Source organism: Tetrao urogallus (genome assembly GCF_951394365.1).
Source record: "Tetrao urogallus genome assembly, chromosome: 14".
In the NCBI taxonomy this organism is placed as follows: domain Eukaryota; kingdom Metazoa; phylum Chordata; class Aves; order Galliformes; family Phasianidae; genus Tetrao; species Tetrao urogallus.
Genome location: NC_136827.1, coordinates 4,235,861 through 4,252,974, shown reverse-complemented (window position 1 = coordinate 4,252,974; position 17,114 = coordinate 4,235,861). Strand labels below are relative to the sequence as shown.

General features: G+C 45.1%; 1 protein-coding gene across 1 annotated transcript; it reads right to left on the bottom strand.

The window, feature by feature from the left end:
* Nucleotides 1-392: 392 nt before the first annotated feature.
* PANK3 (pantothenate kinase 3) lies at nucleotides 393-8,924 on the bottom strand (the record flags this gene model as incomplete). Its single annotated transcript, XM_079542596.1, has 7 exons — nucleotides 393-443; nucleotides 1,303-1,428; nucleotides 3,114-3,237; nucleotides 4,067-4,243; nucleotides 4,830-5,083; nucleotides 6,525-6,877; nucleotides 8,897-8,924. The coding sequence occupies 7 exons, from the start codon at nucleotides 8,922-8,924 to the stop codon at nucleotides 393-395; spliced, it is 1,113 nt and encodes a 370-aa protein (XP_079398722.1).
* Nucleotides 8,925-17,114: the final 8,190 nt, after the last annotated feature.

The following is a 17,114-nucleotide window of genomic DNA, read 5'->3' as shown; positions in this document are numbered from 1 at the left end:
AAAAATCATTTTTTGTTCAATGATATACAAAACAAATAGGCTTAAAGCCTCAGAAGGAAACTGGCAATATTTTAGTACAGAGCACTTAGAGGGTTGGCATTCCTTCTTCCAGAAGCTTGTTTTCCAAGGATGTATTGCATACTGAAAGTTCAATATTGGCTACATGAATTAATGAACACAAATGATATCCCCAAATATTTCACTTTTGAATGCCCAACGGAGTAAAAAACTGCTTCCTTATAATGGCAATACTCAGTAGCTCATCACTTTTTCAATTTAAAAAGTTACAGAAAATCTGTTATTTCCTTTTCCCCTCCCCAGATTTAGTTCCCATTGCCAAAAATAAGTGTCATTCAGGTGGAAAATAGTTCAGTGTAGTGACCTCTTGTATCTCAACTGAAATTAGGCAGCCCAAGAAGAGCACCAACAGCTCCAAAGTAGCCCTGTTCAAAACAAACACAAATTTCAGGGTCAGTCATGACATTATCCTCTTTCATTCATATATATTTCATTAACAACAAAGCATCTGGTGGGCCAATGCTACAGAAAGAACAACATCTACTTAGTATATTATCCGTCATATTTCTCATTAGAGCTTTAGGAGACAAATATTTTACCTTTATTATTGAGCTATTACTGCAGATACTGGCATGAAGCCCGACCACTGTCAGACTCACCGTAAGCTACAAAAGTGTTGTGAGAACTGACCAAAGAGGTAGAAATCTAATTGTGGCAGATCAGCAAGCTGAGGACAAAGATTGCCACCCCTTGCCAAGAAGCTGTATGTCCCAGCTGTCAGACCTGTGACTGACACCAACTGCCTGTACGTTAACCAACACAGTTCAGATCTTTCAGCATTACATACTGATCTAACTGCAGAAGGTGCTGCAAAGCAGATGAGTCACAGAGAGCAGAATCATTAGAAGAAAAAGCGTAACAAGTATCTGTGGTGGTATGAAAGCAATCTTGATAGAAAACAAAGAGGACTTTCAGGACTGCTCAAGTTTAATTGAGAACAAACTACTAAAAACCCAAACAAACAGTTAAAGGCTGTAGTGCAAATCTTTACATTTCTTGTGCCTCCCCAGAGAAATCTGTAGCATGAACAAAAATGGCCTGCACAGTCTGAAGCACTTCCTTCCCTGGCTAAAAGAGCTGTTCCCATAGAATCAATGCAGTCTGAGAAATCCTGTCTGATTTTCAACATTTACTCAAGTGTCTCAGGATATCACACTAAGTGTGCAGCTGCTTAATACATGCACTTTTAATTAGTGGAAAAACAATCAATGTACTACAGCATACCTCATGTTCTAGGAACAAGGCCTTCAGCTGGCCTTTCGACCAGTAATCCAGTGCATACGCAAGAAGCTTCATTGACAGAGTATTCACACGTAAAAAATTGCCAACAAACACAACTCTATTTATTTTCTAAAAAGAACAGAAAAACAGCAAAGGATTAAGTCTGCTCAGCACAGAAGCTATGAAACAACACTATCTCAAGCAAGAAACCTGTTCCACAATTAAAACACCAGTGGAGAAAGAACATTGAGGAATTAAAGCTCTTAAACCTACAGAGTAGCACCTGTGTTTCAAATTATGCGAGCATTCTCTGTAACTAAGCCAGAGAACCAGCCAGACCAGAAGTGAAATTTAATGACAAAAATACTTGGATTTGGAAGAGAAGACTCAGTGCCTTCATAGCCCTGTACAATGCTGCTTGATCCATATGCAACAAGGCAGCACTGTAAAGAAGCCGAAGGCAGCAAGACAGATGTTCTTTTCATCCTCAGACCACAATATACGTCAGTGTAAAATGAAGCTAAGACTTACACACATACTGCAAACGAGCTGTGAATTTTAATCAAATTAAATGTAAGGATGTAAAAAACACGTGCTTTTCCCCATTCACTGAAATACACCTGACATTAAGTGGCAGCAACATTAAGCACTGATTTAACGATACGAGAAAGAGAAGCAAGGAAAACTTAATTGCATTAAGGGTGTTAGATGAACACTTGTATCCAGGCTGTGACAAAAACCAGTATGGTAACTCCACATACAGCCAGAAGACTAAGATCTACTATTTTTTTGCTATCCTGATTAGTTCACAGTGAAGACAAGAACATTCTGTTAAGGTAAACTGATCAGACATAATTCTGCTTATAGCTGAAATACGAATTGAATCAAATTTTCATCTTTTCATATTATCAGCTCATGATACCAGTTTGTTGATCTACATCAACCAAATCTACATAAAATGATCAGAGCAGCTAAGAAGGCTGTTGACATTTCTAAGACTATCACTCCACAGATTCTAAGCAGAGCTCTAAATACAGTTGCTCTCAGACTTAGCTAAGAAAGCTGTTACTAAACCTTGCCTCATTTAAAGTTTGTTGATAATCAGCGAGGAAATCTCTGGTGTTTAGACACACCAAATATATTCTATGTTTAAATTCAGTATTCTTTCACAGGTCTACACTAGGTGTACTAAACTGAGCTTTGAGAAATTGAAGGTGGCAAGAAACCATCTCTCTACCAAGCACAAAGAAGGCAGGTGTCAAAACAATTCCAAATCTCACATTAGTAAAAATTAAAAACAATGTTTAACAAAAAGTAAGGAGTTCTGTGAGCTTTTATCAGAGAATAATTTCAGCTTGAAGGAAATGCTGGAAGTGGTTGGCTACTACCCGCCACTTAAAGCAGGTCTAACTGCAAGTTGCTCAAGGTAGTGTCTCCAAGTCCACGTTTCAGTGCTAATACCAATCAGATTTCCCTTTGCTGCAAACTGTGGCCACATCCTCCCATCCTCCTGCTGTGCATGGCTGTGATTTGCTCTTTCCTGCATTCTGGATAGTGAAGGTCACTATAGCCTCTTTTCAGGCTTGCTCCAGACTCCTCAGTGTCTGCTCCAGGGCTTGAAGACTCATGTAAGCCTTCTACAGAGACTGCCAAAGTATTATGAACCAATTCTGAGTTCTTTACTACACAAATTTCTTTGTTTCATTTGAGAACATATGTAAAGGTTTGAAAAGATGCATCACTTTGGCACTCATTTAATCTGAAAGCAAATAATAGAACTATAATTAAAAAAAAATCTTCATTGGAAGTTTTACCTCATTTACTGCACACATCCGGGCAATGGACCCAATGTTATTGGTGATGGTGACCAATATGGCTCTGGCAAGATCTTCTTTACTAACAGTCTCTCTCTTCTCTTTGTAGATCATGTTCCCAAAACTGGAACAAGAAAAAATCCAGTAAATACAAAGTGATCCGTGTCCATTTGAAGCAATTACAGAACGTAGTTTTTATGCTGCAACAGAACTTACACTTAATGTTTGCTTATGAGAAGCTGTCTTTCAAGTCCCTGTTACATACAGTAATTTGTAACGCTGCAACTGACACTACTGCATGTGTCTTTACTCCTTCACACTAAAGGGCTGTTACAGTAACAACTCCCAGCCAAATCCTAGCATACAGCTGACTTTCACAAAGAAGCACACACAGCCAGAAGTAGTCATATCCTTTTGCAAAACTATTCTGCACCCCCAGGCACTGTAAATGAAGTCAATGCCTAAGTCTGACTGATGAATAGTCCAACTTCTCTCGCTTGCTTCCTCATTCACAGTATTTATCCAATCCTCTCTTCTAAACGTCGAAAGAAAGCAGAGATGAGCTTATTTTTTGAATCCTCTGGAACCAAACAGCTGACAGAACGATATTTACGTTGTATAAATGCAGAGTTCTAAATCAGAAGAACTTACTCATTACTACCTGCAATAGATAACTTCTCATTAATTAAAAAAAGGGAAAAGATGACTCCACAGCTACACGTTTTACTACTGTGCCAGATCTAAGACAGGTCGGAGTCAGAAATGTTTTTATGATGATTCTCCTTAATTTAGAGCAAATGTAACTTGACTGCAGTAAGTTTTGCAAAAAGAACTTTTCTTTAATATCAGTAGTTTAAGCCCTGTATTTGAAACTGTATCACTTCAGTGTTTCAAGAAGAGAGGGAAAAAATTAAGACCCAAAAACTAACGATCAAGGAACTATTATTGCTTACCTGGATGCCACAGCCCATCCTGGCAAGCCAAATCTTTCATAGTCTCCCCCATAAATATCTCGAACCAGCTTGTCAGCGTGTGTGCTGTCTCCTTTGGACGCCATTTCCAAAGCTTCTTCAAAACTTTCACAGCCTGTCAACAAACTGCATAAACCAAGAAAGGTTCCTCCACCTAGACTAATAAAGAAAAACAGCTGCTTTTAAATACTATTTTATCAGAGACTATGTCTGATTAACAAAAAAAAGCCCTTGAAGCAAGACATCAAGTTGCCTCCCTTTTTGTTCAAGATCCATTACGTTAACAGTTATTACTCAGCAATTACCTAAGAAATTTACAAGAAGCTAGCTGCACAAGAAGAGCTAAGAAACAGGCATTAACTATCAAAACATCTGCTGGAAAATGAAATCAGAGAAGGAAACATCCTGAAAAGCCACTGACTGATCCTTGACTGTTTCCAGTAAAATACACATGAACATATTTATTCTTCTGTGGAGCAAGAGAACAGCATTCAAAACTTAAGACAAACTATAAAACTCACTCATGGTGCAGTTCTAGTGGCTAACAATAAATAAGATATGGGCTACAATCTCCTCAATAACAGAAATACAGGTAAGGGCTGCAATGAATGCAGCTGTAAATTGAAGGTACGCATTTTCAGTACTGCAGGGAGGAAGAACAGAGCCAGGGAGAAAAGAAAAACTCTGAAAGCAGAAGACTCACTGTTCCACAGGGCAATCACCCCAATGTGGGAATTTAAGTTACCTCGTTCCAGTTACTCTCTTATAGTTGTCTTTGGAATGGACTGATAAAATACTGACTCCTGAACCAATGTTAACAACCAGCAATGGATACGGGTCATGCAGGTTAAAAGGCATCTTCTGGCATCGCTCGGGTTCTGAGGCATTTTCAAAGTAATAGCACTCTGCCTGGCCATTGAAGCTGACAGAGTCTATGTACAGCAAGCCATTGACAAGGCAGTCAAGCTCATCCAGTTTGTGCAGCTGGAGGTTTCCAATCTGTGTTTAAAAAGAAAAAAGACAGTGTCAATCTGTTCAAACATTACTCAAATATGCCACAATCCATGAATATCTTTGGACTGCCTAGCTTCAAGAAGCTGTCTCAGATGGCTAATTCAGAAACTTCCAGTCCACTACAATGCCAATGAAGAACTCAAAAGGTAAAACTCTTGAGTAGCTCCATCAACAAATTAGTCTATAAACGTAGGTCTCAGGATCACATTAAAGACAGGCGGCATAAACACCTGCTTTAGTCACACTTTTGAATTGCTAACTTTTGAGATATTCAGATATTCATCCACTGAGAAAATCATAGCATTTTTCACCAACCTAAAAAAAAAAACAACAAAAACCCCACACAGGCAGCAAACACCCTATAGGCCCCACTAAGTGTCATCTGTGAAACACACACATCTGCACACCTCCCCAGTGCTTGTGGGCTCGCTCTCACCTCAAAAGGAAAAGAGTTATTCTAAAATATCAGCAGATCAAAGGCTAAGACAAACACCTAAACAGCATCCTATCATCATCATATCTTTATTAGCAAAACAAGGATTATTAAAACAAACAAACAAACAAAAAAACCCAAACAGGTGAGAAATACTGTAGGATATGAGGGTGTATCTCTAAACTGCATGAGTTCACTTTCAGACAGCAGCCTGGTGCAGATCATGGAGCTGCCAACCAACTGGGTCGCATGCCATTGACCAATACCAGTACCAGATGACAACACTGCCACTCCCCCTCTCTTCCCAAAGCTCCATGCGGCTTTTCTTGCCCTAGCGTGGCTGCTAGTGAAGCTTCACTCTTGAGCAGACCAGGGACTGCTCCAACAAAATATTTTTGTGGGGTCTGACATAATGAAGCAGTTTTGCTCCACTACAACAGATCTGCAGCTATTCTGAAATCAGGACGCGTTGTACCAGATACAGTGATGAGACCCCCAGCTATGAACAACTGCCTTCAGGTAGAAACTGCATCTAAACAAATAACCCATTCTGACTGTCAAGGGAAGAAGAGCCAAAACAAGTCAAGAAAATCCCAAACCCCTCTGCTGCTGAGAAAGATTGCCTTAGAGATATTCACTTGGTCACAGATCTATAATAAAACACACTGGACTAACTTCATCAAAACACACCCATAAACACCAAATTCCTATCATCACAAACTGTCTAAGAAAGAAAACCCAAACCTCAGTGGTTTAAGCATTATCCCATCAGAAGAAAAAACCCACTACAGATTAGAAAAAGGCCAATCTCCAAAAAGCTACCTGTACCTTTATGTCAGACAGCATACTTCTAAATGATCACACTAATGACTGAAAAATAAACTAACAGTTAAGAATCTCCAAGCACTCCCTGCATCTTTCCAAACCCTGCTTTTCCAACCTGCCACCAGCAGCGCCTCCCGCAGCAGCACGAGGGGAAGGCAGGCTACCTACTGTGCGAAAGTCTTCCTCAAACTTGTAAGCGCCGCCTCCCGTGGCACAGAGCACCGTATGCAGCGTTGAGAAGTTTTTATCCCTTCCCATTTGGATAAAAGTAGGCAGATCATGAGTTGGAAATCGAATAAAGTGCAAGTTTCCTCTCCGACCGAAAATCGTTAAGTCTTTCAGCTCCAGGTGGACATCCCGAATGCCAGTGGATCCATAGGCTACGTTGGAAGTCAGATACTTGCGGATGCTCTTCAGGCTTTCAACTTCCTCCTGCTCCTCCTCTGCAGTGATATCGATAGGTTCGAAATAGGCCAGTTTCACCAAGGTTCCCCCAATGTCCATACCAAACCATGGAAACGCTGCGGAGATAACGGACAGATCAGCTTTGGGAGACAGTGGAAGAATAAACCAGCACTGTACTTTTCAACAGGGAAGACACGAACAAAAAATCTTACAGGAATGGAGAATCAGTACTTCTCTGACCAAAGGTACAACAGAACAACAAGGAACTCTATTTACACATTCAAGTGCTGCCACATGCTCAATAAACACTCCCCCAAACCACTCTATACCCTCCACGCTCATTCAAACAAGATTCAACTATTTTTCTTTTCCGATAATGAAGGATCAACGTAACCTTCGTTCCTAAAGTTGTCATTATGGCACATTTTGGCATAGAAACTGCAGTGCTCACTTGTGAGAAAACCAGGTTACGTACTGTAGCTGACAGCAGTGGCACAACACAGTCATCCTCTAAGTTATTTTCTCTTGCTCACACAACATGTTCCTCTAGCTGATAGGAAAACATTAATTGGCAGATAATTTAAAAACTGGCACAATTTAGATGCTCAACTTATGAAGAGAGCTGTTCACAGATGCCAGTGAAGTTACAAACAGCTAGTTACAATTGTAACTTGTAACTTGTAATACAAGTGTAGAAACTTTGCTTTGTATTATATAAATGACAGAAAAAGGTTTATTATGAATTACAAGCAAGATATCTAGATTCCACTCCCTCTTCTGTACCACGTAGGAAGGGAGAACTTCCGCAACAGGACAATGCTTGGGCCACTTCTGTGGGACGTTTTCTCTCTAGACAGATCTCAAGCAAAGGCAGTTCAGCAGGATGCTTTGCTCTCGTATTTATCACCTGCACCCCAAGTAACCTTTGGAAGTTCCTCTTACAAGAGCCAGCCATTCTTCCTCATACAGACTTCCCTGGAAGAGCGATCGTGAAAGTGCTTATTGAAAAGGACCTTTGAGGTCACCCCGACCAGCCTCATTCATGCTCACAGGAACTCTGCCTGGGCAATGTTAACTGAAACCTTAACTATAGCTCTGTCTAGCCAACACTTTAAAACCTCTTACTTTCTTCAAGAACACTCTAGTGATGGAGAGTTTGTAACCTCCTCCTAACATTACATCAACTACTCAGTGGAAGTTCTTCCCCATTTGAACTTCTGCTGCCCTCCTTTAATATGCCTATCACTTCCCATCACCTTCAAAGGAAACTTAAGTGGCCCTTGGCCATCCTCTTTCAAGAGAGCCCACCTCAGAAGCCAAATTCCACAAACTCAGCACAACAACGTAGCAGCACCAGCATTAGCTAGATGAAGACTTCTAAGGGAGGACCACAACAAGGTGCCTGGGCACTGAATCGACATCAGGAATGGAAATACAGCAGATGCCTCCAACCTGCCCACCTCTATGCTAGGACAAATCCAGCACTGAGTCATTCTGGTTCCAGCACTGATCAGTGCAGATGAAAGCAGAGACAGGCAGTCAATCTGTTCAGCTCTGCTCCTATCAGGCTCCTATCAACATGCCCACGGCCTCCTGCTCAGCAGTGGTTAGCCACTCTGCCCCGCATCAGATTTGGCTCCAATGGCTTCCTCTAAAAGGAAAATACCGACTCAACAACAGTCCAGTTGATTAGAGCCTCTAGCTGCCGCACAGCGTCTGACGAGAGATTACTTGGCGAAAAGGCTGTTACGAGCCCAACTCAGTTTTCAGGCTCACTTGAGCACAGAGCCTAAGCTCCATCTGCAGGCCTGCTGCACCTCAGGCACCGCGACCAAGGAGAGCAGAGATCTGCGCAATGACTCTGAAGTTCACTGCCTAACGAACTGACTGCAGTCAAAGCCCCCGGGCTCCAGACACGTTACAACGACACGACGGACCGAACGGCCCATCCTCGCCCCGCGACCTCCGCGCTGCTCCCGCAGCCCCGACCGGCACCGAAGCTCCTCCTCAGCACCCAGCCCGCAGCAGTCGACGTTTCTCCTTAACGCGTGACGGTGCTGTTTAAAGGCGAGCTTCAAAGCCGCTCTTAGGGAAAAACGAACCACCGCCCGGTCCCCGCGGATCGCAGCTCTTACACGGCTTCTTGGCATCCTTGATCTTCATGGCGCGGCTGCGGGCGGTGCGGCGCGGGCTGCCCTGCCCCTCTGCCGATGGGGCGGAGGCGGCAAAGCGGCGCGGCGGGGCCGGGCCTCGCTCTTCCGATGCGGATTCAGGAGCGGCGGCGGCGGCCGAGCCGGGCCCCGCGCAGCGCCTCGCCCCGAGCCGGCATCGGCTTCCGGGCGGCGGGGCCGGCCCCACGAGGAGGCCGCGTCGGCGGCGGCCCGGCGGCGCGGCGCGGAGCCCTCCGGCACAAGATGGCGGCCGGGCCCGGGCAGCCGCCGCCGCGCCACACAATGGGGCCGAGCGGCGCCGCGCCTCCCGCCCCGCGCTGCCGCAGCGCTCGGCCCGCCCCGCCCCCGCGCCGCGCCACGCGCCACGCCGCGCCACGCCGCGCCACGCACGCCGGGAGCCGCGGCCCGCCCTCAGTCGCCGTCACCCCACGGCCGTGCAGCCAATCGGAGAGCGCCGCCGGCGCCCGCTGCGGGACGGGGCTTGGAACGCTGCGGTCCCGGGATGGCGGCCTTGGGGGCCGGTCGGCTGTGGGTCGCGGGGCTGCGCGCTGCGGGAGCCCCGGTGTTCCGTTGGGTCTCGTGCCGAAAAACGTCGTGAAAGCGTTCTTTTTTTTGTTTGTTTTCTTTCTCGTAAATAAAGAAAATTGCTTCTGTCGATATCGCGTCTGAATCTGGAGAGCTTGCTCCGAAGGCTGCTCGGTGCTGAGCTCTAATTCCCAAGGGGGAGCGCAGTGCATTGACGCAGCTGTGCTCAGCCTTCCTCCGACTCCTGCGTAACTCTGGAAACTCCGCTCTGCTGTTTGTGCAGAAGGGGAATTCTGGTGTGGTTTTCTGTTCTGATAGTACTTGCAACTGAAGCTTTAAACACGAGCATTTACATACGCTATGAATTTAGCTGCTGCCTGCTAAAATGCTGTAGTGTCTGCGTGGAATTAAACCACGTGAGAGGACTTTGTAGCAAAATGAGCGTTACTCATGTCGTGTTTTAGGACTAGACAAGCACTGTAATGTAGGTCTTTGCACCTTAAATTGTATTTGGCATTTATCTCGGCACAGTGAAATACATATATTAAAAGAAGAAGAGAAGAGAAGAGAAGAGAAGAGAAGAGAAGAGAAGAGAAGAGAAGAGAAGAGAAGAGAAGAGAAGAGAAGAGAAGAGAAGAGAAGAGAAGAGAAGAATTCCACCTCCCCAGCAATTCAAGGAGTGCTTTTCCCAGCAGAAACCATGGTGGTTTAAGAGAGGAGAAGTATACTAGGGTATAATTAAGAAAGCTCAAACTCGTGTGTAGTTACTGGCAGTTGTGCATGCTGTTATCACACAGTGTTATCACCAGTGTTATCTAGATAGCATGATGCTATCTAGAATGCTTTGGAGTCCCAGCGTAAACTACTGTGTGGTATTTGGTTCCTGTAAGCTGGTTCTGCATGCGGTGGCTGAGGCAGGGCTAAGTTGTTTGCCTGTCATTAACAGTCCTTCCCAGCAGCAGACCATGGGTTCAATCACTTGTCACTCCACAAGGTTTCAGCTTTGCTAAGTGCAGATTTCATGTGTTATCTGCCTTGTGGTATTTCTTTCTTTCTTTCTTATTTTCATGTTTCAGATCTAACAGTTTCCAACAGTGATGCTAAGGAAAAAGAGCCCTGCCCTCGTCTAGCACCTACTGATATTTTGCCAGTGTGATGAAATATGTATCTTAATTCTGTCTTTTTCTGCCTCTGTAGAGATTCCTGCACTGAGCTGTGCTAGGATTGGCAGGCTGTGGGTCTCAGTGCTGGAGACAAGGCAGTGCTGAGGGCTGAAGGCACTGGGTGGAGGAGCAGGGATGGGCTCCCAGCAACCTGGAGCTGCATGCAGGGTCTGCACCCCCTGTCCCCTGCAGGAGAAGCACAGCAGGAGGCTGAGGTGCAGCTGAGTGGTTCAGTGCTGCTGGCAGAATGTTAGCTGAAGGCCTGTGAAGGCCACTGGGAAGGTAACATCCCGTTTTCTGGGTTTGAGCTGGTCCCTGAGCACAAAAGCCATTGTGGGGCTCATTCCACACCCTTTCTTCCCTTCCACCCACCTCTATGGGTACTGTACCTGTACTGTTCTTCCCCACAAAAGATGTAGCATTTGTAAAGGATTATTCCTATGGAAAAGGAGTGGCCACGGGGACAAGAGTCAGAGACAGTAGGAAGAGGGAGCATCATCCACAGACTGCCTTGAGGATCACTTCATTCTGAAAGCAGAAAAGCCCAGCGAAAGGAAAAGGTCAAGAGTTCATGTAGGAGCAAGATGCAGAGGTATGCAAATCTTACAGTAACTTCTGTTCCTTCTGCCTGTGAAATTATGGGATCCCCGTATGTGTAATGGTGTAAGTTCAAACTTCCTCATGCTACTACGTACTGCTTTTACAGCTTCGCTACCTGCTTGAGGAGTTCCTTGCTGTCTGTAGGGCTCTCTGAGGGCTGAAGCTGGGTTTTCATGCACAGACAACAGGTAACGTGTGTGCTCCTGCTAGCTGGGAGTACAGCACTGCTGGGTAACAAGTGCCCTGCATTGCCTCCCCTACAGAGGAAGCGGGCCGTGCACTGCAAGCAGCCAGGTAACCAGCCCTGCAGTAAAAACAGCTTTACAGAAAATTGCCATTCCTGCTCTGCCTGGGCTCCAAGACTCATTTTGAAAAGTATTAATGCATTTGTCACAACATCTGGCATGGGGCAGAGACATGGTGAAAGTGACTGTGATTCTGAAAGAAACAGTCAGAGACCTACTGCTCCAACTGGACTGTCACAAGTCGATGGGGCCAGATGAGATCCACCCGAGAGTGCTGAGGGAACTGGCGGAGGTGATAGCCGAGCCGCTTTCCACCATCTGTCAGCGCTCCTTGTTGACTGGTGAGGTGCCAGAAGACTGGAGGCTTGCCAATGTGACTCCCATTTACAAGAAAGGTCGTAAGGAGGATCCGGGGAACTACAGGCCTGTCAGCCTGACCTCAGTGCCAGGGAAGGTTATGGAGCAGATTGTCTTGAGGGAGATCATGCGGCATGTGCGGGATGAGCGGGGGATCAGGCCTAGCCAGCATGGGTTCGTGAAGGGCAGGTCCTGCTTGACCAACCTGATCTCCTTCTATGATCTAGTGACCCATCTGGTGGATGAAGGAAAGGCTGTTGATGTGGTCTACCTAGACTTCAGCAAAGCCTTTGACACTGTCTCCCACAGCATTCTCCTGCAGAAGCTGGCAGTCAGAGGCTTGGATGGGTACACTCTTGGCTGGGTAAGGAGCTGGCTGGAGGGCCGGGCGCAGAGAGTGGTGGTGAATGGAGTCAAATCCAGCTGGCGACCGGTCGTGAGTGGTGTTCCGCAGGGGTCGGTGCTGGGGCCTGTCCTCTTCAATATCTTTATAGATGACCTCGATGAGGGCATCGAGTGCACCCTCAGTAAATTCGCAGATGACACCAAATTGGCTGGAAGCGTGGATCTGCCTGGGGGTAGCGACGCCCTACAGAGGGATCTGGACAGGCTGGAGAGCTGGGCTGGAGCCAATGGGATGAGTTTCAACAAGGCCAAATGCCGGGTCCTGCACTTCGGCCACAACAACCCCAGGCGACGCTACAGGCTTGGGGCGGTGTGGCTGGAGGACGGCGTAGAGGAAACGGACCTGGGGGTATTGATTGATGCTCGGCTGAACATGAGCCGACAGTGTGCCCAGGTGGCCAAGAAGGCCAATGGCATCCTGGCTTGCATCAGAAACAGTGTTGCAAGCAGGAGCAGAGAGGTGATTGTTCCCCTATATTCAGCACTCGTCAGGCCGCACCTCGAGTACTGTGTCCAGTTTTGGGCCCCTCACTGCAAGAAAGATATTGAGGCCCTGGAACGTGTTCAAAGGAGGGCAACAAAGCTGGTGAGGGGTCTGGAGCACAGGCCATATGAGGAGAGGCTGAAGGAGCTGGGAATGTTCAGCCTGGAGAAGAGGAGGCTCAGGGGAGACCTCATTGCTCTCTATAACTTCCTGAAGGCAGGTTGTAGTGAGCTGGGGGTCGGCCTCTTCTCTCGTGTCATTAGTGATAGGACCAGAGGGAATGGCTTCAAGCTACGCCAGGGGAGATTGAGGCTGGACATGAGGAAGTATTACTTTTCAGAAAGGGTGGTCAGGCACTGGAATGGACTGCCCAGGGAAGTGGTGGAGTCACCGAGCCTGGGGGTGTTCAAGGAAAGGCTGGATGTTGTGTTGAGGGACATGGTTTAGTAGGAGCTATTGGGAATAGGTGAACGGTTGGACTGGATGATCTCTTAGGTCTTTTCCAACCTTGGTGATTCTATGATTCTATGATTCTATGGTGGATAAGAGCTGGGTGGTGGCTAGCCAAGTGAAAAGAGATGTGCACCATGAAACCTGAGGGCCTCCACCACAGGCTGGCAGTACCAGGTCTGGGCACCCTTCCTGCTTCAGTGGTGGGTCCCAAACAGTGGCATGGGACACGCTGTTGGAAGTTTATTTGTGTTGTACTCAAAAACTGTAAGGCATGTCCTGGAAAAGCATTCCGGCTTAGCTTGGACTTGCAAGTCAGTGATGCAGTCTGACATCTCATGAGCCTTAAAACAAAGAGATTACTTAAGAATACCCAGGGCTTAGCAATACCAAGCCAATTCCAGCTGTCTAGCACTCTGAACTATGAAACTGTCTTTGTAGAAGCCTCAGAGGCTTAAGTAATTGGGAGCTAACTTTAAATATCACAGAAACTAGAAGACACAGGACCCAGAGAAAACAATGCAGGAACACAATCTGACCAGTTCCTGACAACTAGAAAAAAGACAAAGATAGAAGAACGTGAGATAGATAAACTGTTTCTCTGTGTTATTTGCCACAGAGCAATAGATAAAAAGCAATACCTAAAGGTAGCAGTACAAGCAGAAGCATAAACAAAGTGTCTTAGGCAACAGTTGTGTGAATGCTTGGCAAAATACCTGTGCTCCACAAAGCCATGAGTCATCTCAAGTAACTGCTGTACAAACCAGGCAGTACCTGGGTATTTCTGAATAGTGCCTGCTGCCTTTTTTCAGTAGGCTCAGGTAGATTTTCTTCAGGTGAAGATGCTACCATCTGCTACAATTATATGATGATATAGTTCATAGTTCAGCCTTAATGATGCTTGTTAATTTGATTTTTTTTTTTTTTTTTTGACTGAATAATTTCACAATTTTTTTAATGAATTGACAAAGGCAGCCCAAAGTGCTGCAGTACGGAGAATAATCAGCAAAATGTTAAGCATTAAATGGGGTTCAGGCAAGTGAGGGCTGAGAACTGAGTGGGAGATTCTTTTCAGTGTATACTGAGGTTGGAATGTAATGACCAGAAGTGCTGTTACATCTGGGTCACTACTCATAATAGCTACAGAGATGTAGCAGCAAATTGGAATGTATCACAAGATCTTGTCACCCGCTGTTGGCTGAGTGCTTTCTGTTTCTTCAGTCAGACCTTCGTCGACCCTTGGTTCCCAATATTTCTTCTTTTATCCTGTTCTTAGTTAATGAGCGTGCCTTCGCTGCAGGCCTTTTAAAAACAGTTTAAAAACCAGCATTTCATTGAAGAAAATGCTTAAAAACATGTGGCTTAAATTCATCTGTGCGTGTGAGACTACTAAAAACATCCAAGGATGTTACCACTTGCGACAGTGTTTGAGCTAACTGCAGCTACCCAGAGGAACTCACCATCCCCCACCACTTTCTCTGAGCTGCCTCACTGCTGCTGAACTCCCAGACTCCAGCAGATCCCTCAGCACCTCAAATGGAGAGTGAAATAATCTGCATCACAACATAAGGTATGTTACAATCTTCCATAACCCAACGATTTATTTAAACTTACATCACAATGAGAATCTATTAATAAAATACATCAGTTCACACCAGTCTGCATTGCCAGTTTTTAAGGGTTAGCATCTTTCTTCACTTTATATTAAAACTTTATAGAGGTAAAAACTACCGCACTGTACCCACAGTAGTTGAAATCACTGTAACATTAGGCAGGTTACAGAGGAGCTTTCAGAGTTAATTACACTTCAGTTAACCTCACGTTTTTTGGCACTGAATCTGACTGCTTTTTATTTTCTTCTTAACGTAAAATAGTTCTGTAGCAAGTCACAGAATCATTGACATAAAGCATCACTATCCAATGGCAAGTGCTACCGAAAAGCATACAAAAATTGCATCATTTGGTTACAAAATAGGTATTTCTTTATCCCAACACTTAGCATTGAGATGCCATGATAGAAGAGGGCTGGGAGCAGGGCCAGCTGAGCTGTTGCTGGTCCCTTTGTTGCAAAGCCTTGGTTAAACAAATCCCAGAGTGATCAATAACAAGGTATTGATGGCTTTTGCCTTGCCATGCAAGGTTATTCCTCTAAAGCACCCTCAAGCAGGTGTGAGGCCACAAGTACACGTTACCTTCTCTCTCCTATGTGCTGCTGCTCATGGGACAAGGCGAACACATGCACGCTTAGTGTTCAAGAGGGGCAGCGTTTCTGCAGGCCTTGGCTGCTTCGTGTCTGCAAGTTGTGGAGCACACAGCAGCCTTGTAACCACAGCCCGGCTGTATGCTTCTGCATGGCATAACAGCAACTGCTTCTTCAGAAATTAACATGCATTAACCAGGAATGCAACATTAATGGTAGTGGTGTGCAGGCACATCTTTGTGCAGCCGTCTGCGGTTATCTGCATGAAGTTTTAAACTTGCAGATTGAAGGTTTGGCTGATTTCTGTTGTACTCCACAAACTCCAGCTGCTTTGAGATTCCGACACAATTCTCAAAATAGAAAGGAGTCCAGGGTATTTGCAAGCAGGGTTAGTTTTCCCGTACCTCTTGAACTGTACTGTTTCAATCAGATTTTGGCACATTAACTAGAGATTGTTTTGTATTTTAATGATTGCAGGCCCCTCATACTGGTACTTATTTTGAGAGAATGCTATTTTATTGATTATATCCCTTCTACTTGAGCTGCTCTGGTAGTAGCAGAGAAATTCAGATGAACTGCTGCAGTTAAGGGAAGATTTCATTAGCAGAAGAACGTTAAGCACGTTGCAGCTTTTTGGTTGGGTGATGGCTACAGGATCATTTTTCTTTAGCAAGAAATAAACATCTGTACTTTTCATGGCAGGATTCCATTTTGTGGATCTTTTCAAAGGCTCATTCAAACAAAAGCCCCACTTGCTTCATTCAGCTCCCCTACTGATCAGCTGCAGAAGCCCATGAGCTGAAATCTCTGTGGTGAGACCACTGAGTGTTCCCAAAAGGGGCTTTTGGCTGCTAGAACTCACCTCTGACTTTACCTCTCTTAGAGAAATTGAAGAAAGCAATGTAATATTTTGTTATGCCAGGGAAAGAAGGAAATTACCCTGATAATGGAACAGTTACAGATACAGATGTTTGAAATTGATAGTAAGAGAAAATTCAAGGTATTTGTGGTACTCTTTGCACATACTTACTGACCCTGAAAGGTAGCCCTGCCAAAAACCCTCCAAAAATCAAACTTCCTCCCAAAGAGTCACTTCTTGTTCCACATTCACAGTGAGAATTTATCCCTGCATTGACTTTGCTTCCTATTCAGCATTTGCTCCGAACACAGCTAATGTTACTGGGAGCCCTTTGGGAGAAACAAGTGCAGGATATATAAAATAGTGCAGATGGAAAAGCTTTGGCTGGATTGGTCAGTCTGCACCAAATGTGAAAATGGAATGTGATGTAGCTATCAATGTCTCTCCCTATGCAGAGGAGAGAGTGCTGCTAAGATCAACAAACATTGGCTGAATAAGCTCACAAGGAACGCATAGTGCAACTTCTGCTCATTCAAAAAGCTGTGGAAAGGCAGCCAGCTGCTTGGTACCAGTGCTGATGAACAGGCAGCTACGGACCAGCTTACATCCACATGGCTGAAGTGACAGTGAGAGTCAAAGCCATTATGCCACAGGTACATTCTGGCACCTGCACCACTTTCATGCTCGTTATGACCTTTGCATGATACAATGTCAAGGCATGACAAATTTAGTAGCAGTGCATTCCTTGTATTTCCTATACAAAAAAGGGCTCAAGGCTGGGAGCAAGAAGGCACAAATCTGGGAAATAACATAGCTGAGGAATTAACACAAAACTATTATGTCATTTATTAGACATTACTTAGCACTTATTTCACATCTTGCCCCCAAATTTCC